The sequence below is a fragment of the Pogoniulus pusillus genome, chromosome 17 (assembly GCF_015220805.1).
Source record: "Pogoniulus pusillus isolate bPogPus1 chromosome 17, bPogPus1.pri, whole genome shotgun sequence".
In the NCBI taxonomy this organism is placed as follows: Eukaryota; Metazoa; Chordata; class Aves; order Piciformes; family Lybiidae; genus Pogoniulus; species Pogoniulus pusillus.
Window position 1 is genome coordinate 22,342,062 of NC_087280.1, and position 22,014 is coordinate 22,364,075.

Sequence of the window (22,014 nt, forward strand, 5' to 3'; positions counted from 1 at the left end):
GCAGAGTTTAAGAAATACCCTGTCTGGAAGGCAAGTCACTGAATCAGTAAGGAAGGACATTTTGTGAGGGAGAATTTCTCTTGTGTGCACTCTTGCAATGTCTGATATCACTAAACTGGATAGGGCTGCATGATGGATTGGGCTGGATGATCTTGGAGGTCTCTTCCAGCCTGGTTGATTGATTCCATGATTCTAAACCTTTGCTCTTCAGTAACTCAATCACTTTTCCCTTCTTGTCTGATCTCAAAAGGTGTAGGATGCTCATATGGATTTCAGAGGGGAGGAGGAGCGAAATCAGAAGCAGAAGAGGGACTTGGAGAGAAACTGCATGCTGAAAGCTGCTTGCTAGGAGTTTCCACTCCCATTTGCTCCAAATGCTTCAACTGGCTGACAGCCAACTGAACATGAGCCAGAAGTGTGCCCAGGTGGCCAAGAAGGCCAATGGCATCCTAGCCTGGCTCAGGAGCAGTGTGGGCAGCAGGACAAGGGATGTCCTTCTGCCCCTGTGCTCAGCACTGCTCAGGCCACCCCTTGAGTGCTGTGTCCAGTTCTGGGCCCCACTATTTAAGAAAGATGTTGAGGTGCTGGAAGGTGTCCAGAGAAGGGCAGCAAGGCTGGGGAGAGGCCTGGAGCAGAGCCCTGTGAGGAGAGGCTGAGGGAGCTGGGGGTGTGCAGCCTGCAGCAGAGGAGGCTCAGGGCAGAGCTCATTGCTGTCTGCAGCTACCTGAAAGGAGGTAGGTGTTCAAGCAAAGCCTGGATAGGGCACTTAGTGCCATGGTCTAGGTGACTGGATAGAGCTGGGTGCTAGGTTGGACTGGCTGAGCTTGGAGGTCTCTTCCAACCTGCTTGATTCTATGATTCTATGAAAGGAGGCTGTAGCCAGGTGGGGTTGGGCTCTGCTGCCAGGCAGCCAGCAACAGAACAAGGAGACACAGTCTCAGGCTGTGCCAGAGCAGGTTCAGACTGGATGTTAGGAAGAAGTTCTTGCCAGAGAGAGTGATTGGCATTGGAATGGGCTGCCTGGAGAGGTGGTGGAGTCCCCATCCCTGAAGGTGTTTAAGAGGAGACTGGATGAGGCACTTAGTGCCATGGGTTAGTTAATTAGAAGGGTTAGGTGATAGGTTGGATTTGATGATCTCAGAGGTCTTTTCCAACCTGGTTAATGCTGTGATTCTGTGACTCACTGGGAGCTTTCTCTCTGCACCTGCAGAGATGCAGGTTCACTCTTCCACTTTTTCTTAGTCCCATACCTGTCAGGGTTTTGTGCTTTTCCTTCCTTCCTTCTAGTCAAAAGGCTAGACTGAAAATTAATTTGACTATGCTTGGAAATATCTTTATTTCCAACTTTTACTGTAAAATCCTTTGCATATGTCGTTGCTTTATTCTCTTCCACCCCAGGCTGTTGTTTTCCCTCTTCACAGACAAAGCTATATTTAATGAATTAAAATTTCTTTGTGCTGGTAGACCAAAAGGGTAAACAAGTTTCATAACAAATGACCACTTGGCAATGGCAGTTGTGGATTTGAAAATAATCTTAATTATGAAACAAAAAAATCCCTCCTAAAATAGAAGAAATCAGCATAGCCAAGAAGAGTTCTTGCAATCCATCCTCTTTGCTGTACTTAATTGCTCTAGGCAGTGTAATTAAAAGGAAGTGATGCCAGTTCTAGATGACATCAGGCACAGGAAAAAGTGATTGCATCTATATTGAGATGATTTAAGATGTAATGTGTGGGGTCTTGCACTTACAGTTTTATCAGGCATACAAAGGACCTTAACAGTCTGAAGACTTCTTTCCACACTCTTCATATTAGTAGCTGAGGGTTTCAAAGGCACAACAAAGGCTCCTGTCTCTTGCTGGTGCTGTGCCTATGTATTTCATGAGGTTTCCTGTGTTGCAAGAGTGAATACAATAACTCTGTAACACTTAAAATATGAGCCCTGATTGGGAAAATCAGGGTTTCTGAAGCAGAAAAGAAAGCACTTCCAGGCTGACTACAGCAGATCCTTCGGCTTCCATGACCACCAACCACCAGATCACAATGCAAAGTCAGGTTGCTCCATGAGATTCACTGTGTTTGTTGTCTGACTTTCCTGTGTGACATAAACCTCTTACTGAAGAGCCCTTTCAGCCCAGCTCCACCATGGTAACTTGGAGGATGTAGTTCCCACTGGGGTCGTTGGTCACCTACCAGGCAAACCCAAACACAGGGCTGGAAATAGCTGCCCAGGCCAGGAGCCCATTGTTTGATAGCTCAAATGTGAACTCTGAAAATAGGAGGTTTGAACAGGATTTCCACTTGTAGAGGAGTAGGAAATGAAGTCATCTTCTACTAAAGCTCTGTTTAGGGGTGTTTTGTCTCCATGTATACCTTGTTTAGTGAAGAGTTTTGCTGCTGCCCTTTTAAACCACATCCCAGATCAAAGAGACAGGTACCAATTAGATGGACAAGTCTGAGGCCTTATGTTGTTAATGACTTACAGCTCCCTCATCTTTTCTCTGCTCACTCTTTTGCATCATTATCAGGTAGAAGAGGCAGTGCTATCATCCTGATGCATCTCATCTCTTCAGGTGTCGGTACAGAGAGACCACAACTCCTTGTTTTCATTTTTGTTCCTGTGTCTTCCCCAAAGCAAGCTTCATGAAGTGTCTCAGCAAGGAATTTTTCAGTTCAAAAGTTGTTGTCATAGAATGGTTTAGGTTGGAAGGGACCTCAAAGATCATCCAGTTACAACCTCCCACCATGGGCAGGGACACATCCCACTAGAACAGGTCGCTCGAGTTCTCATCCGACCTGGTCCTGAACACCTCCAGGAAGGGAGCAGCCACAACCTCCCTGGGCAACCTGTTCTTGTCATTCAAACTAGTTTTCAAAGTGTGTTTTCATCTGAAGATGAGGAATTCTCTCTATCCCAGCAGAAGCATCTCTGCTTTGGCTTGAAACACTTTCTCAGTTTCTCTATTTTCCCTGCACTCTGTTGGCACTTCTCAGGACAGCTCCAAGCAGTGAACTGTTTCCAAGCTAGAGTAACTGAAGAGCAGAAGGAGAAGTGGGGTGGAATGCAGTACAGGAACAACTAGAAGAGTGGGTTACCTGGCTTCTATCACAGCAGCACACAACTGATTTAATCTCCTGCTATGGCACACCAGAAATAGGAGGAGGAGAAGCCTGGCTGTGCACTTGGAGTTACTGCGTGCAGTCTGAGACGCCTGCGAGGTAGAAATTCTACCCTGCTGTGTGTATCAGAAGAGTTAAATGTGAACTGTGTGGCAAGGCTCACTATTTCATCACTTGCTTTTGATTGCTGTTTGGGCCAAAGGGCCTGCTTTCTGGAGAAGGCTGAAGGAAGTCAGGCAGTCAGGAGGGCTGCTGGATGGCATGGTGAACCTGATCACCTTGCAGAGCACAGAGGTTTCTCTTCCCTTCTGTGGGTGCCCTGCTCTCCGTGGTTTCTTCATCTCCTTTTGTGCTTTCAGCCTGCCAAAATGCAAACCTTTGTAAATGGGCTATAAATAGGCTCATCACTCTTCCTGGCACACCCAGCTGTATTTTTGCCTTTTTAATGACTCAGACATTTTTCTGTTCCACTTCTGGGGAAGGTGTGTGAGTGAGTTACAGCAGTTGGTAGTTAAACACTCTGACCCTTGCAAAGTGTCTGACTTGGTGCTTACCCCATGATAGGAGAAAGCCCTGCTGCCTACCAGCTGGAGCAACAGAAGAGATGATCCATGACCAAGAGTGTCTGCTCTGGCACTGCCTGGAGCTCTTTATGATCTTGAGCAAGTTACTTAACCTTGTAAAAACAGATTTGGACTTGTTTTGCAGATGATAACCACTTATCTCCTGAGAGTGCCAGAAAGCTTAGCTCACTTTTGCTAATGCTCTGGGAAAAAGGGCTGCTGAAGTTCAGATATCAGCCTAGGAGAAGGAAGTGATGATCTTTGATGTGGAGAGAAGCACTGCCCCACCACCAGCTCCCTTCAGAAGGTTCATGTGTTGGGGACATGTTTGCTTACATTGTTCCTGTAGCCGTTTCAAAGCAGGGGGGCAGAGACCTCTTGAGCAATCTTTTTGTTATTGCCTATGGTTGTTACTGGCTCCTCTTCTGTTTGAACTGTTTGCCAAAAGTCAGAACCTGTCCCAGACTCTTACCCACCGAGTCTGACATCTTCTCAGATGCAAGGGAGGAGAACATCAAAGCGTTGCGAGCGGTTGCCCTTTCGAAGAACATTCCCCAGGGCTGAGCACGATGCTTGTTTGATCCTTTTAGAGGAAAATGGTTCATCAGCTCTCTCACCTCCCCTTTCAAGGCTCTGTTAAATATCTGGGAGAGTTTCAAGAGAACCACCATGGTCTGCAGAGCAGGACCTGGCCTTTGGTCACCTCTCCTTGGGGTGCACTGAAAGATCCTGCAGCTTTGCCTGGTTTGGGGCTGCTGTTCAGCACAGGCTCCATCCGAGGGAACTTGGTGTACATCCCTGCTGTACCAGTTTAGGAGGCCATGTGTCTTGGCTGAGATTTCCCTGGCTGTTGTCATGATGTTGGAGCTTTTGCTATCCCACAGAAGAGCTGTTTGGCTTCGTGACAAGGAAATGATTGTCCCAAAGTGTCCAGAGAAGTGCAATGAAGCTGGTGAGAGGCCTGGAACACAAACCCTGTGAGGAGAGGCTGAGGGACCTGGGGGTGTTTAGCCTGGAGAAGAGGAGGCTCAGGGGGGACCTCATTGCTGTCTACAACTACCTGAAGGGAGGCTGTAGCCAGGTGGGGTTGGGCTCTTCTGCCAGGCAAGTAGCAACAGAAGAAAGGGACACAGTCTCAAGCTGTGCCAGGACAGGTTCAGGCTGGATGTTGTTAGGAAGTTGTTGGCAGAGAGAGTGATTGGCATTGGAATGGGCTGCCCAGGGAGGTGGAGGCACTGTGCCTGGAGGTGTTCAAGAGAAGCCTGGATGAGGCACTTAGTGCCATGGTCTGGTTGACTGGCTAGGGCTGGGTGCTAGGTTGGACTGAATGATCTTGGAGGTGTCTTCCAACCTGGTGGATTCTATGCTACTTTTCCAGCTGCCTTTGCTCTCCCTAGGAAGCCACACAGCCTCTTCTCTGACAATTTTGGTGCTACCCACAGCGCCCTAATAGCAGTTTTGACCTTTCAATTAACTTCAGGATCGCCTCTTTCAGCACACAAAAACCTGTCTCGATGCCAAAAGCCTCAGAAGAGATTTGGAAGGTTGGCTGAATGGCCATGAAGATTAGAGACATACTTTTCCTCTTGTCAGGGAAATCAACAGCAAAGGGCAGCGCCGCCACGAGAAGGAAACTTTCCCACTGACCGCAAAGAAGGGCTTCAATTGAATTTTCAAGCCTTTTCAAAAGAAATCATCATTTTGTATTTAATGAAGCAGGGTTTCATGAATGTGTAGTGTAGTATGCTGAGGTCATGGGCAAAAAGAAGCTTTTCCAGTAATTAGTGCAGGGTCCATGCTGTTCTGGCAGAACCAGCCATGACGTCAGCCCCAGCCTGGGACAAGAGACTCTGCCGCACGCTGAACTTGAAACACAAACCTTATTATTGCAGGGGCATGGCTGACAATTACAAGTGCTGGTTGTGGTGGACACAGAGTATACTTCTTCCCTTTTTCAAATGGCAAAAAGGTGTGGGTCTGTTGTTTGGGTTTGGTTTGGGTTGTTTTTTTCCTTTTTAAGTTATTTCTTTAGTCTTTTAAAGTTTATGACCCGCTGAAGTCACTGCCCCTGCTAGGGAGGGAGGTTCTTCTGCTCCTGTGCTCAGCACTGCTCAGGCCACACCTTGAGTGCTGTATCCAGTTCTGGGCTCCTCCATTCAAGAGAGATGTTGAGGTGCTGGAACATGTCCAGAGAAGGGCAGCAAGCCTGGTGAATGGCCTGGAACACAAACCCTATGAGGAGAGGCTGAGGGAGCTGGGGGTTGTTTAGCCTGGAGAAGAGGAGGCTCAGATGTGACCTCATTGCTCCCTACAACTACCTGAAGGGAGGCTGCAGCCAGGTGGGTTAGGGCTCTTCTCCCAGGAACCCAGCACCAGAACAAGGGGACACAGCCTCAAGTTGTGCCAGGGGAGATCTAGGCTGGATGTTAGGAGGAAGTTGTTGGCAGAGAGAGTGATTGGCATTGGAATGGGCTGCCCAGGGAGGTGGTGGAGTCGCTGTGCCTAGAGGTATCACAGTATCACAGTATCAGCTTGGATGAGGCACTTAGTGCCATGGTCTGGTTGATTGGCCAGGGCTGGGGGATAGGTTGGGCTGGATGAGCTTGGAGGTCTCTTCCAACCTGCTTGATTCTGTGATTCTCTGGTGGAGAGCTGTGACACCCAGAACTTGTTCTTACCTGATTTAATGCAAAGGTGCTAGGTGCAGTTGTGCTTTTTTTTCCAGCCTGGTGTCTCTCTTTACCATTTCCCTTGGTTTTATTTTGCAGGCCATGATTGCTGTGAGACAGTGAAGGTGGCACTTTGTGCCTCCAGAGAAGGTCATCCTGTGCTGGTGGTGGCAGAGGAGAGTTTCCAGTTCGTCCAGGATGAAGCCTACGATGCTGCCCAGTTTCTGGCCAGCTGCGCCGGCAATCAGCAGGCACTGAACTTCACCAGGTTCTTGGACAGGTCAAGGCCACCTGCTGCTGATGTGGACTTCTTGGATGAGAAAGTGGCTTTGGCCTTCCGGCACCTGAAACTGCCAGCGGAATGGAACGTGCTGGGAGCAGACCAGTCCCTGACCGGTGAGGGCCTCTAGGGCATGGATTCATAGAATGGGTTGGGTTGGAAGGGACTTTCAACATCATCTACTTCCAACTCCCCCACTCCACCATGGGCAGGGACAGCTCCCACTAGAGCAGATTGCTCAAAGCCTCATCCCACCTGGCCCCAAACACCTCCAGGGAAGGGACATCCACAACTTCCCTGGGCAACCTGTGCCAGTGTCTTCTCTTAGAGGGCAACCAAAGCAAAGTGCCTGAAGCCCCTCCTGCAGGAACCTGGAGAGATGTGGCCCTGTAGCATCAGCAGCCTCACCTGGTGGGTGGGTCTAGTTGACTGGATAGGGCTGGGTGCTAGGTTGGACTGGCTGATCTTGGAGGTCTCTTCCAACCTGGTTGATTCTGTGATTCTATGATCAGCTCCCTGCCCACCTCCTGGGAATACTCCTCCTTGGGGCACAGAATGCTTTTCTAACAGATATTCAAACTCTCTGGGTGATGCTTGGCATGCCTGAGGCCTCTGGATTGAGAGAGAGGTAAAAAGCCTGGGAGAAACAGTTCCTTGCTTTTGGAAGCCTCTGCAGGCCCTTCAGGTGTCTTGGCCTCTGTGCTCACAGATGGGACACGATGCACACCAGCATGCCCCTGCTACGTCTGTGCCCTGTGCTTTGCACCTCAGAAGGCACCGATGGATCTCTGTCTCTTCTGTTCTGAAACAGCACAAGCTGCTGTGAACAGTCACTGTTTTAACATACACCCACAAGGGGTTTGTTTGAGTGTGTGCAAAGCTCTGGGTGTCAGCACCATGATGGCTTCTGAGACTCCCTGGGGGAAACCTGGCTGCAGGAAGCCTCCTGGGAGTGTTATCCTCTTGCCACGAATCTGGCACTTGGGCTAAAGGTTCACTTCATAGCACAGATGCAAAGTGACTTAAATGTATAAATTTGGGCTCAGCCTCTGAGGATTTCTTTCCCATGCCTGCTGGCACAGCAGCTGGGTGAACATAGGCATCCTTCAATTTACCCAGTGAAAGAAGGCAAAGGTGGGAAAGCCTGACCCTTAACTACAGCAGTGAGGGATAGTGAGAGCTTAAACCCCAAGGCTGGCTCAAAGTCTCTGCCTTCTGCTGAAGCAGAAAGTCTTAAGGTGTTCATGGTGCTATGGCAGATCTGTGTCCATGGAGTTCTGCTTTTCATTTTGCCCCAAGACAGCTTAAGGAAGCCTATTGAGAGATTGGGGGACTAGTTCCAGTGTGGACCAATCCTTGCTGTGGATTTTCAGGGTTTCACTTAAGGAATGTGGCTGGGAAGCATTTGTTCTCTTTTATGGGGTGCAACACTCTTAAACAGGAATGGGATGGGGCACAGCAAGGTCTGTTCTGATTTTCCTGCTTTATTTTTCACCAGCTTGCTTACTGCTTTTGTACAATGAGTAGACAGACAATCCACAGGCAATTCCAGCTGTTAGCAGACATTGAAAGATTTGATCACATTTGATGGTTTCCAGAGAAAATTAGAAGCATAGAATCATAACATGGTTTAGTTTGGAAGGGACCTCAAAGGTTATCCAGTTCCAACCCTCTGCCATAGGCAGGAACACCTCCCACTAGAACAGGTCACTCAAGGCTTCATCCAACCTGGTCTTGAACAGCTCCAGGGAGGGAGCAGTCACAGCCTCCCTGGGCAACCTGTGCCAGTGTCTCACCACCCTCACTGTAGAGAATGCTTTCCTACATCCAGTTTCAATCTCCCCTCTGCCACTTCAAACCCATTCCTCCTCATCCTGTCATTACAAGACCTTGTCAATAGTCCCTCCCCAGTCTTCCTCTAGGAACCCTTCAGACACTGGAAGGCCACTCCAAGGTCTCCTCCAAGCCTTCTGTTCTCCAGGCTGCAGAGCCACAACTCTCTCAGCCTGTGCTCACAGCAGAGCTGCTGCAGCCCTCTCAGCATCTTGGTGGCCTCCTCTGCACTGGCTCAAACACTTCCATGTCCTGCTTGTGCTGGGGGCTCCAGAACTGCCCCCAGGACTGCAGGTGGGGTCTGAGGAGAGCAGAGCCAAGGGGCAGAATGCCCTCCCTTGCCCTGTGCCCACACTGCTCTGGCTGCAGCCCAGCACAGGGTTGTGTCTGGGCTGCACTCCCACTGCAGGCTCCTGTGGAGCTTTTCCTCACCCCAGACCCCCAGGTCCTGTTCCTCAGGGCTGCTCTCAGCCATTCCCCACCCAGCCTGGAGTTGTGCTTAGGAGTGCAGCAACTCAGGTGCAGGGCCTTGTTGAATGCCATGAGGCTGGCCTGGGCCCACCTCTCCAGCCTGTCCATAATTCAGATGCTGTCACTTGTTTACAAGGAGATAAACATTTGCTATTGTTTTCTTCCCTGTGGAAGACTCTGATGCTGCTTTCTGGGTGTAAAAACAAGTTGTGATGATGCAGAGATTTCTGGTTTTGGTGATAAAAATACAGTCAGAGTGATCTGAAGTGATGAACTTTGAAGCTCTGAACAGCTGCTGATTTTGCAGGGAGGCTGAGATTTGTTTTCCCTCTTTGAGTTGGATCATTCTTTGGCAAAGCAGCAGTCAGGGAAATCAGGCCATTAGTTTTACATTGGTTTGCTCAGCATGTGCTGGTGTGCCTGGAAGTTGTGACTGTGTGGGGCTCTGAATGCAAATGTACCTGTTGAGCTTCTGTTGCACCCACAGTGAGAAGAGGGAGCTCTGTAATGCTGAGCACTTTGGCATATCATGGTGAGGTTTCTGTGGACAAAAGCAGAAGTGAATCAAAAAATGATTTCACCAGGTGCAACCTGCATCCAAAAATGTTGGTGCTGTAAAATGTGTCCCTGCTGTGAGCCATAAATAACTGGGAAAAGGGAGTTTAAGGATGTTCTGGGCTGTCTCATCCTCTGGTCAGCATTTTATTTTGGCTAGAGGCAGATTGATCTGCTATTTTTTTGCAGTGAGATAATTGCATGTTGGGAATTTGGCAGGGGGGGGATTTGAGTGATGGACAGGAAAGATTTGCAAACTCAGTCATTGTTCTGGCTGCATTTTTTTGCTAGAGTGAAATGGAAGAGATGTTCCTGATTAGAAAAACTTCCATGGTAAATTCATAGAGTCAGAGAATTAAGTAGGTTGGAAGAGACCTCCAAGCTCATCCAGCCCAACCTAGCACCCAGCCCTGTCCAACCAACCAGACCATGGCACTAAGTGCCCCAGCCAGGCTTGGCTTCAACACCTCCAGCCACGGCGACTCCACCACCTCCCTGGGCAGCCCATTCCAATGCCAATCACTCTCTCTGCCAACAACTTCCTAACAACATCCAGCCTAGACCTCCCCTGGCACAACCTGAGAATGTGTCCCCTTCTTCTGTTGCTGGGTGCCTGGCAGCAGAGCCCAACCCCACCTGGCTACAGCCTCCATGCAGGCAGCTGCAGACAGCAATGAGGTCTGCCCTGAGCCTCCTCTGCTGCAGGCTGCACACCCCCAGCTCCCTCAGCCTCTCCTCACAGGGCTCTGCTCCAGGCCCCTCACCAGCCTTGCTGCCCTTCTCTGGACATGTTCCAGCACCTCAACATCTCTCTTGAATTGAGGAGCCCAGAACTGGACACAGCACTCCAGGTGTGGCCTGAGCAGTGCTGAGCACAGGGGCAGAAGAACCTCCCTTGTGCTGCTGCCCACACTGCTCCTGAGCCAGCCCAGGATGCCATTGGCTCTGCTGCCCACCTGGGCACACTGCTGCCCCATCTTCAGCTGCTCTCTCCCAGCACCCCCTGGTCCCTCTCTGCCTGGCTGCTCTCAGCCACTCTGTCCCCAGCCTGTAGTACTGCTTGCCTACAGTAGTGCTTGTGGGTTGGATCTGGGGGGAGGAGAGAAAAGCACAGCAAAGGTTGAAGCTGTGGGAGCCTTTGAACATTGCCATGTCCTGCCCTATGTCACTACCTACAAACAGCTATTCCCATTCCTGTTTCACATCTTGCTAAATGTTAGCACCATCTCCTTCAAATAACCTTCTGGAGGGAGAAAGTAGGATAGAAATGAGAACAGAAGGAAAATATCAGATCCTTTCTTGAAAGGTTTTTAGTGCTGGCTCTGAGCTGGCATGTCTCTGTGGGCTCTTGTGGGCTGGAGACAAAACGCTGCTGTTCAGCAAAACCTCTGCCCGCTGGAGCCAGCTGGGAGGCTCAGCCAGCTCTGCCGCTGCTGCAGCCTGCTGGGGAGCTGCTGCTCAAGCAAGTTGAAAAGTCAGTTTTTGTAAGGACTGAAGCAGGAGCCCAGCTCTTTGGCCACAACAACCCCAAGCGGCACTGCAGGCTGGGGGCAGCCCATTCCAATGCCAATCACTCTCTCTGACAACAACTTCCTCCTACACATCCAGCCTAGACCTCCCCTGGCACAGCTTAAGGCTGTGTCCCCTTCTTCTGCTGCTGGGTGCCTGGCAGCAGAGCCCAAGCCCACCTGGCTACAGCCTCCCTTCAGGTAGTTGTAGACAGCAAAGGTGTGGTCCTTTCATGTAGCCAAACTGCAGCCTGTCCTTTCAGCTGCAGGTTAGACATTCCTTCAAGATGACTTAAAACTGCTGGAGGACATTTGCAAACATTCCAATGCCTTTTTTTTTTGTTGGTTTAATGTTTGGTTTGTAGATAACCTCCTCCAGTTGGCTTCTTGACCTAGAAGTTTGTTGAGTTTCAGCAATTTGGAACTCTTAATCTCTTCCACAGGTGGGGTTGGGCTCTTCTGCCAGGCAACCAGCAACAGAAGAAGGGGACACAGACTCAAGCTGTGCCAGGGGAGGTCTAGGCTGGATGTTAGGAGGAAGTTGTTGTCAGAGAGAGTGATTGGCATTGGAATGGGCTGCCCAGGGAGGTGGTGGAGTGGCTGTGGCTGGAGGTGTTGCAGCCAAGCCTGGCTGGGGCACTTAGTGCCATGGTCTGGTTGATTGGCCAGGGCTGGGTGCTAGGTTGGGCTGGCTGTGCTTGGAGCTGTCTTCCAACCTGCTTGATTCTATGATTCTGTGATTCTATGATTGCTTTGTTGTCTTTTTAGACACTGTTTCCATTGAAACAAGATGCACAGAAAATGAATATTTTTTCCTGTGTTGTCATCAGAGCATTTTCAAAACCCCACTAAGTTCATCTGCAATATTCTCATTCCCTTTCTTTTTCCTTTCTCCTTTTGTCCCCCCCTTGTTTATTTTGCCCTTCCCATTGGCTTGGAACAGTAAAAAGTTTTATTGCTTAAAAGGAAATTGTCCAAAGAGTGACAGGACTAAGAGGAGCAGAGTGAAGCTGGAGGTGGGTAGCTTCAGGCTGGATGTGAGGAGGAAGTTGTTCAGCATAAGAGTGGTGAGAGGCTGGAATGGGTTGCCCAGGGAGGGGGTTGAGCCCCCATGTCTGGAGGTGTTTAAGGCCAGGCTGGCTGAGGCTGTGTGCAGCCTGCTCTAGGATAGGGTGTCCCTGGGCATGGCAGGGGGTTGGAACTGGCTGCTCCTTGTGGTCCTTTCCAACCCTCACTGATTCTATGAGTGACACTTGGTTAATTCCCACAGTAATACTATTTTAAAGATTTGGTTAACTTGCTCAAACCCAAATATTTATTAATTTTTGTTCTTCTGCTACAGTGTGAAAGACTGAAGCTGTTTGTGATCACAAGTTCTTATTTCTTCACCCAAAATCCACTGGGAAAAAAAAAAGAGTGGATTCATTTGGACCTCAGCAAGCTTTGAATGAACCCTTTGTGCTGAATTTAACACTGGACCTTGTTTGTGTAGGATTGAGGCTTTGAGGATGAGCTTTTTGCACAGCAGCCAGTGGTGTGTGGAGCACAGTGCCTAGCCTGGGCTTACCACTTGATGGAGAGCCATGGCTGGGCATCATGAATCCCTGATGGGAAGTGCAGGTTCACATAACAGAACCCTCTCTTTAACCCTTTGTCAATGGCCATTGCCTTGTGGTGTTCCCTGCTTGATTTTTCTCTGCCCAAATTCCTGATTTCTGATTCTTTGTCCTTCTGATGTGATCTTGTTTCACCTTTAGTACTCTTTATGCAGTGTCTTCCCCTATATAGATGCACACACACACATCTGAATATATATATGTCTATAGAAGTTGTTCTCTCAAGCTCTTCCTCATGACAGCTGCTCTCAAAAGCTACACCCAGATTTCAGGGTGTTTAAATCAACATTCTATTCCTGTGGAGAAATAGCACAGTCAATTAACACCTGCCTGGAAAGCAGAGGAGGGACCTGTGGGGATTTGGTCTAACAGTGGCCATAATTTTGGTGTCTGGTTTGTTCTTAAGATGTTTTGCATCTGAATTCTAAGTTGCCTTCCCACTCTGTCTCTTCTTTTCTCCTTCTGCCTGAACCCATCTGCTGTGTAGGACACTTGAGCAGCAGCCTCCTACTTGCTGTTTGTAGACAACCTCAGAGAACAAGCCTTGCCTTTTAATCCCTAATTTAAAGAAAGGGGCTACAGAAAGACTTGCATTAAGTGTCTCTTTGCACACAGATACAAAATGTGTTGCAGTGCTCTCAGGTAATTGGATTTTGGGAGAGTAAAGTATCTTCAAGTTCCCACTCAGTGCCATGCTGTCAGAATGTGGGGTGGGAGCACTGAAGCTTCCTGACCTCAGAGGTCATTGGGTTCCTCCAACCTCTCTTGCTGAGGCAAGCAGAAGATACTCAGAAGATAAGCTTGAGAGCAAAAGCAAGCCTGGCATGTGCTGAGGCCAGAGGAGGTGGAGGGAGCAGTGCTGTGCATGATGCTGCTCAGCCTGTCCCTGAGTTGAAGGGGCAGGGCAGGGTGTGTGGTTAAGGAAGGGGTTTGCTTTGCAGGTAGAGAGTGTCTGAACCCTCCCTGAGCAAGTGTCCTGACCTCTCTGCACAGCTGTTGTCTTCATTGCTGCTGTCCTGGGGACTGTGCTGCTCTTTCAGCACACACTGTCCCTCTGCAGCAGGCAGTTCCTGGACCTTGCTCTTAATCACCTTTCTGTATGAACTCAGTGGCATCTGCAATTTCAAAATAGCCATAATTAAGGCTTCCTCCTGTTACCATGGTATTCCAAGCACAGCATTGCTTTCAGGTGCTGTATAATCCTGTCCTTAATTATTACCAGTGCACTGTAACCTTCTGAAGAGCACAGTTGTTCCTGCTGTCAAAAGCTGGGCTCTTTACTCAGTGGCATTTAAGGATGCTTGTTTAAATGGAACAGATTGCCACCCTTTATATCTAGACATCCAAATTTAAGGTGCATGCTGAGAGTGTGTGCCATGTAAACAGAACAGTGGGATTTTCTGTTTGAAATGACTGAAAAGAAAATGAGCTGTCTAGGAAAACCAGGGCAGAATATTTAGAGGTATATGAGCAGTGATTGTGGCTGGTTTGTGTTGTACTGGGGGAAGGGAAAAACAGGGAAAAATGAGGGAGGATCTGAAGCTCAGGTGTGAAAAGCTGAGGTTAATCCTTCAGTTAATTCTCAGGAGTGAACAAATCACCTTCAGAATTCCTTTTAAGTAATATTGCTGTCTGCAACTACCTGCAGGGAGGTTGTAGCCAGGTAGGGATTGGGCTCTTCTGCCAGGCACCCAGCAACAGAACAAGAGGACACAGTCTCAAGCTGTGCCAGGGCAGGTCTAGGCTGGATGTTAGGAGGAAGTTGTTGTCAGAGAGAGTGATTGGCATTGGAATGGGCTGCCCAGGGAGGTGGTGGAGGCATCATCCCTGGAGGTGTTGAAGCCAAGCCTGGCTGGGGCACTTAGTGCCATGTTCTGGTTGACTGGACAGGGCTGGGTGCTAGGTTGGACTGCCTGAGCCTGGAGCTCTTTTCCAACCTGGCTGATTCTATGATTCTGAATAAAACCTTTGAGGAAACAGTCTCTTCATTTTGATTCCTTAAAGGCAGAACCCAGAGGTATGGTTGCAATTTCAGTGCTTCCAGGAGCTGGTTGGCAGAGGATTGCAGTAATCAATTCACCCTGGATGTGTTTAAAGGTCGTTTAGATGTGGTGCTTAGGGCTATGGTTTAAGGTGAATCTTGTAGGGTAGGGTTCTAGGTTGGAGTTGGTGCTCCTGAGGGGCTTTGCTAACCTGCATGTTTCTCTGATTCTGGTATCAACCACACATGAAGCCATTCCCTTGGGAGCTGAAGGAATGAATAGAAACATAGAATCAGACAGGTTGGAAGAGACCTCCAAGATCATCCAATCCAACCTAGCACCCAGCCCTATGCAATCAACCAGACCATGGCCCTAAGTGCCTCATCCAGCCTTTTCTTGAACACCTCCAGGGAGAAGCAGAAGATAGCCACCCTTTACAGGCAGATAGCCAGGAGACCATCTCATTAGATAAACAACTTATCAGCCTCTTAACTTCAGGTACACAGTTCCTGCTGCCTTGTACAGCTTCCCAGAAGTGCTGCAGAGTAAACATCCACACACAGTAAACACTGCATGGGAAATTACACCTGAGAGCTCAGCAGGTAGGGAATGGGTAGGCAGGGAAATGCTTTGCCTTGGTTTGAGATGGAGTGGGTCAGGGTTCCAAGTTCAACAGCTCCATCTCTAAAAGCAGTGGGATTTCAGTGTGCAGCACAGTGTGAGTGTCATTGTGATTGGGGATCATCATTTTCCTGGGCTGGATTTTCTACAGAGAGGAAGAATGTCTGAAGAAAATAATCAAAACACTTATTTAAAAGGAAAAAAAAAGGCTGCTCAAGGCCTCATCCAACCTGGCCTTGAAGGCTCCCAGGGAGGAGGCAGCCACAACCTCCCTGGGCAGCCTGTTCCAGAGTCTCACCACTCTTGTGCTGAAGAACTTCTGGTTTTGAAGACTTGCTTTAATTCTGCCCTGCTGTGTTCCCTTGTGCTGGTAAGACACCTGTCCTCTACAAGATGCTGCATGTCTAAGGCCAGGCTGGATGAGGCTCTGGCCAGCCTGATCTAGGGTAGGGTGTCTCTGCCCATGGCAGGGGGGTTGGAGCTACCTGATCCTTGTGGTCCCTTCCAACCTTGACTGATTCTGTGATTGATAGAAGGGCTTAGGTTGGAAGGGACCTCAGATATGACCTTCTCCAGCCTGCTGGCTGTGGGCAGGGACACCTCTCAACTAGACTCAGCTGCTCAAAGCCAACATGGCCTTCAATACCCCCACAGAGGATGCAGCCACAATCTTCCTGGACAACCTATTCCAGAGCCCCAGCACCCTCTTACTGAACAACTTCTTCTTCAGCTCCAGTCTAACCCTGCACTGCCTCAGCTTCAAACCATTCTCTCTTGTCCTGTCCATAGACTCCCCCTCTGCAGCCTTCTTGGAGGATCTCTTCAGACATTGGAATGCAGCTCTAAGGTGCCCCTGGAGCCTTCTCCAGGCTGCATACCCCCAGCTCCCTCAGCCTATCCTCACAGCAGAGCTGCTCCAGCCCTTGGATCATCTTTGTGTCTCTCCTCTGCACTCCAACATCTCTTTGCCTTTCTTATGCTGAGGAAGCATATGACATATTTGAGGGCATGGAGGACACAGAGCTGTTGTAGAGAGTGAGCAGTTCACTGTGAGTTGCTTCATCTGAAGAGAGTTTGTCTGTTCTCAGCTGTGTCACACCCAAAACGTTTTGGGTTCTTTTTCCCTTCAATCCTTCTTTGTTTTGTGCTAATGGCACCTAAAACTGAAATCCTTTACTAGCAGCAGAGCACATTTAGCAGTGCTCTGTGGGAATGTAGTCCTTAGTTACCCAGATAAACTCTCTGCCTGTGTGTCACAGCTGCAAAAAGGAGTACATAAAAATAATGTATCTGAAGCCTTATGCTTTGCCAGCTGGATCAGAGTGCCCTGCCATTATGGGACAATAATCATATGTTTCAACTCTTGCCTATTACTAGGAAATGAGAGAGGAACAAAACAACTTGGCCTTCCCAGTATGCTGTGTCTTCTATTCCCACAATTTCCTAATTACAAGAAGCTTTTAGTTGGCATTCAGAGGACAGACATTTTAAGATGAGGAGCTTGTGCTGGATACAGGGTAGGAGAAGCAGCTCTGGCTGTTCCATGTTAAAGCTTTTGTTATTCTTCTGTGTCTGGGATGTGCATTTTGCACTGTAACAAGGCTTTGACTTGGATTTCATAGAATCATGGAATCAACCAGCTTGGAAGAGGCCTCCAAGCTCATCCAGTCCAACCTAGCACCCAGCTCTAGCCAGTCAACCAGACCATGGCACTAAGTGCCTCATCCAGGCTTCTCTTGAACACCTCCAGGGACGGTGCCTCCACCACCTCCCTGGGCAGCCCATTCCAATGCCAATCACTCTCTCTGACAACAACTTCCTAACAACATCCAGCCTAGACCTGCCCCTGGCACAACTTGAGACTGTGTCCCCTTGTTCTGTTGCTGCTTGCCTGGCAGCAGAGCCCAACCCCACCTGGCTGCAATGTCCCTTCAGGTAGTTGTAGACAGCAATGAGCTCTGCCCTGAGCCTTCTCCTCTCCAGGCTGCACACCCCCATCTCTCTCAGCCTCTCCTCATAGGGTTTGTGTTCCAGGCCCTTCCTCAGCCTTGCTGCCCTTCTCTGGACATGCTCTAGAGTTTGTGTTAAAAGCTCCATCCCTGGCTACTCCATCCCTATAGCCAGGTGGGGGGTGGCCTCTTCTCCCAGGCAACCAGCAATAGAACAAGGGGACACAGTCTCAAGTTGTGCCAGGGTAGGTATAGGCTGGATATTAGGAAGAAGTTCTTCACAGAGAGAGTGATTTCCCATTGGAATGGGCTGCCCAGGGAGGTGGTGGAGGCACCGTCCCTGGGGGTCTTCAAGAAAAGACTGGATGAGGCACTTAGTGCCATGGTCTGGTTGATTGGATAGGGCTGGGTGCTAGGTTGGACTGGATGATCTTGGAGGTCTCTTCCAACCTGGTTGATTCTATGATTCTATGAAAGACAGGAAGGCTGGAGGGCTCTGTCCATCCAGCAGCGCTGCCACACGTGATGTGGGCCAGCTTTCATCTTATTTTGAGCAGCAGCAGCCACCAGCAGATGTATTTTTCATTATGCATCAGTGGTTAATCCATCCCACAGATGGCAGACGCCTTTGCACTGCAGCTCTGCAAGTTTTGCACACCCCAAAACTACCAAAAGCTGCTGCCTGGGGGGGGAGCCCTGCAGTTGTTGTACAGGCAGCGCTCGTCTCTTTGCTGCCATCATCTGTGCCCATCTGTTAGGGTGGCCTCGTGCCAGGTGACACGTTAGGCAGATCTTTCCAAGTAGGCCTGGCTAGTAAATGTGTCTGTTTAATGTGCTCTGAGTGGCAGCAGGCCATGTCTCCCTGTACAGAGCTGCTCTGCACGTCGTCGTCGTGCAGAGGCGTTGGGGCAGGGGCACGTTCAGTCTGGTCGTGCTTGTGGACACCTCCATCCAAACTCTGGAACCACTGTGTCCACTAACTGCAGCCAAAGAATGGGAAAAAGGGTGGGATTTGCAGAAGTTGCAGTTGTATGAGCAGATGATAGGTTGGACTTGGATGATCTTGGAGGTGTCTTCCAACCTGGTTCATTCTATGAAGCTATGACATCAGATGGGGGGGGTTGGGACAACAAGGAGGGGGTGTTTCATGTAGGGAAATAGGATTTTGGGCCATGAAGATGCTCAGAGGGCTGCAGCAGCTCTTCTTTGGTGGTGGAGTCACTGTCCCTGGAGGTGTTCAAGAAAAGCCTGGCTGGGGCACTTAGTGCCATGGTCTGGTTGATTGGCCAGGGCTGGGTGCTAGGTTGGACTGGCTGAGCTTGGAGGTCTCTTCCAACCTGCTTGATTCTATGGTCAGGCCAGTGCAACACACTCTTTACTCAGCCAGGCATCAGTTGCTCCAACAGCACTGCTTTTGTCCTTCCACCAGGTCAGTAGGGAGAGTTGCAGAGCTTTACTTCTGCAAGCTGACTCTGCCAGAGCGGTAGTACAGGTAGCGTGGGAGTATTGTGTAAGTTCATTGAGTGAAACCTTAGGCATCTGCTTTCACTCTGGGTAAGTCCCACACCTATCAGCACTTTCTGCAGCCTCCTCAGTAGCTTTTCCTTTATGCCTGTCTCTCTGGTATGTTATTTTTCATTGCTAAGTCCAAGACTCTGACAACCATGCAGTAAGTACCTTGTTGCGTTGCTTGTTTCTAAAGCATTACACTCCAGAGTACCTAACACCAGAATCCTTGTCACTGCTCTCTCACAGACTGAGAATTTGTCTCTGACTGTGCTCAGCTAGTCCCTTTTTTCTCTCATCAGCTGAAACCTTCATTCAGACATTGCTCATGTATTCAGGGCAGCATGGTTTTGCTTTACGGTAATCAAGAGGAAGTTAGGGGGAAAGGATTGGTTTGTAGCCCAGAGACCTAATTTGGAGTAATTCGGAAGAGAGCCTGTGCCAGAAAGCTTTTGGTTCTTGAATACAGAGTAGTTCTTCAGGAATCAATCCAAAAGTTGGGAAAAATTGTGTCAGACAGGAGAGAACTGACTGGTTTTGCTTTGTTTCTCACCAAAGGTCTTAATGATGTCCCTTAAGAAAGCAAGTAACCTAGAAAAACAACAGCACTTTGAAGAGCTGGTTTCTCTTGGGGCACACTTACTGAGGAAGAAATGTTTAATTAAACCCTAAGGCCATTATGTGCTTACTTTTGTGTATATATATATATATATATGTATATTTTTTAGGCTTGGCTGGCAACAACCGAAATAGAATCATAGAATCAGTCAGGGTTGGAAGGGACCACAAGGAGCAGCCAGTTCCAACACCCTGCCATGCCCAGGGACACCCTACCCTAGAGCAGGCTGCACACAGCCTCAGCCAGCCTGGCCTCAAACACCTCCAGCCATGGGGCCTCAACCACCTCCCTGGGCAACCCATTCCAGCCTCTCACCACTCTCATGCTGAACAACTTCCTCCTCACCTCCACTCTGACTCTCCCCACCTCCAGCTTTGCTCCATTCCCCCCAGTCCTGTCACTCCCTGAGAGCCTAAAACCTCCCTTCCCAGCTTTTTTGTAGGTCCCCTTCAGATGCTGGAAGGCCTCAAGAAGGTCACCTGGGAGCCTCCTCTGCTCCAGCCTGCACAGCCCCAACTCTTTCAGTCTGTGCTCACAGCAGAGCTGCTGCAGCCCTCATAGCATCCTCCTGGCCCTGAACTGGACACTCTCCAGCATCTCCACATCCCCCTTGTCCCAGGGGCTCCAGAACTGGATGCAGTGCTCCAGGTGGGGTCTCATCAAAGCAGAGTAGAGGAGGAGAATCACCTCCCTGGCCCTGCTGGCCACACTTCTCCTGCTGCAGCCCAGGCTCTGCTTGGCTTTCTGGGCTGCAAGTGCACACTGCTGGCTCCTGTTGAGCTTCTTGACCACCAGCACCCCCAGGTCCCTCTTGTGAGGGCTGCTCTCCAGCCACTCACTGCCCAGCCTGGATTTATGCTTGGGATTACCTCGAATTAATAACCCAAAAAATCATTGCTGTGATATTAGAGCTGTTATGCCAAGTGTGCTCATTGGCGTAGGCTGGTGAGACACAGTTGGTGCTTTGTTGTTGTTGTTGTTGTCACTGTCAGTCAATACTGAAATCCTTTGTTAATTACAATAACATTTTTTTATGTCTTGCAGGTTCTTTTTAGCCCAAATGCTTTTAGCCTTCATAGAGAAGCAACAGGCTTTGATCTGTATTTCAGGAGTGCATCTGAAGCTCATTGCAGGTGGAAGCTTTGCAGAGCATCATTCTAGGGATGCAGCTTTTAGAGTAGGGAGATATTTTCCTGAGATGAAAGCTCAGGCTCAAGATTGGACTTTTTACCAGATTAGAAGGTCACAGTTATTAGGTGTAAAAAGCAGCAGCAAGAGATTGCTGGTTTATAAATGCTGCTACTCAGAGCTACTGTAGCAAGCTGAGACAAGCTGGTCTGAGGCAAATCCAAGTCAGGAAAGCAAAACTCTCTGGTTTGGGGTTTTCTTTCCTGCACTAGGAGTTAAACTGACTGTTTTTTGCTTGTTTTGGTTTAGATTTGTGCTTCAAAAGTAATCGATCATTTCCATGGCATGGGACAAATCAACATCTCATGAAATAACAAAACTTCCCTGTTACTAAAACCTGGCCCTGGGTGTGTGAAGAGAATCAAAACCTACCTGTCCATGCTAGGTTCTGTTTGGAAGTCCTGCAGCTTGGTGATTGCTGTGGCTGGTGGTGAAGTAATGTTACTTTCACATGGATGGCTGTGGTCAGTCTCACTCATAGAATATAATCATAGAAACATAGAATCAACCAGGTTGGAAGAGAGCTCCAAGCTCAGCCAGTCCAGCCTAGCACCCAGCCCTGGCCAATCAACCAGACCATGGCACTGAGTGCCTCATCCAGGCTTTGCTTCAACACCTCCAGGCACAGCAACTCCACCACCTCCCTGGGCAGCCCATTCCAATGCCAATCACTCTCTCTGCCAACAACTTCCTCCTAACACCCAACCTAGACCTTCCCTGGTGCAGCTTGAGTCTGTGTCCCCTTGTTCTGTTGCTGGTTGCCTGGCTCTGCAAGGTCCTGAGCACTCCCAGTCCCTCCATAGGGTGTCCCTCCCTTCAAAGCGCTGCTCCCTCCCGGACCTTGGCAGCCAGTGTGTTTTTCCAGGTGCTCCAGGTTCCTCAGCGTTTGGGCTGGCAGCAGTGGTGTGTGGTGTGGCTGGGAGGTGGGGATATGACAATTACCTAACCCACAGCCTACCCATTGCCATTCCTTTTTTCCCCCTTTCTCTCTCCCCAGAGAACATCCCTCGGGAGACGCTGATGCATTTTGCGGTGAGGCTGGGGCTGCTGCGCCTGACCTGGTTTCTGCTCCAGCAGCCGGGTGGAAGAGGAGCTCTCAGCATCCACAACAACGAAGGGGCAACGCCTGTCAGCTTGGCTTTGGAGAGAGGTTACCAGAAACTGCACCAGCTTTTGACAGAGTAAGGATGGTTTGCTGCTTCCTCTGCTAGTTGTCTGTTCTGTGTCACGCTTGCCTCTGCTGAACAGTATCACTGAAGAGAGTCTAGAGCTGCTCTGCCCTGAAAAGCAAACTCTATTGTTTATTTTCTTGTTGGCAACAGTGGGGACAGGCCTTTAGAGCATAGGGGAAATGCAGTAGTACTCTGTCCTCCTTTTCTGCTGCACACTGCTCTGCTTCCAGCTGTCTCTTAAAGCCCAAAGTAATATCGACTAATTAAGGCAAATCTTAATGCAAACACAAATGGGAAGCTTTGTCTTCAAACAAGCAGAGCTGCACAGAAGAGGGGAGCTGCTGGGCTTCGTGGTGATGGTGG

General features: G+C 49.3%; 1 protein-coding gene across 9 annotated transcripts in view; it reads left to right on the forward strand.

Moving 5' to 3' along the window:
• AKAP13 (A-kinase anchoring protein 13) overlaps positions 1-22,014 on the forward strand; it is a 286,571-nt gene that overhangs the window by 111,397 nt on the left and 153,160 nt on the right. For all 9 annotated transcript variants that reach the window (XM_064158064.1, XM_064158065.1, XM_064158062.1 and 6 more), the window contains 2 exons: positions 6,451-6,747; positions 21,477-21,660. In XM_064158064.1, coding sequence (XP_064014134.1) covers positions 6,451-6,747; positions 21,477-21,660 — 481 coding nt within the window. The remainder of the gene's footprint in view (positions 1-6,450; positions 6,748-21,476; positions 21,661-22,014) is intronic.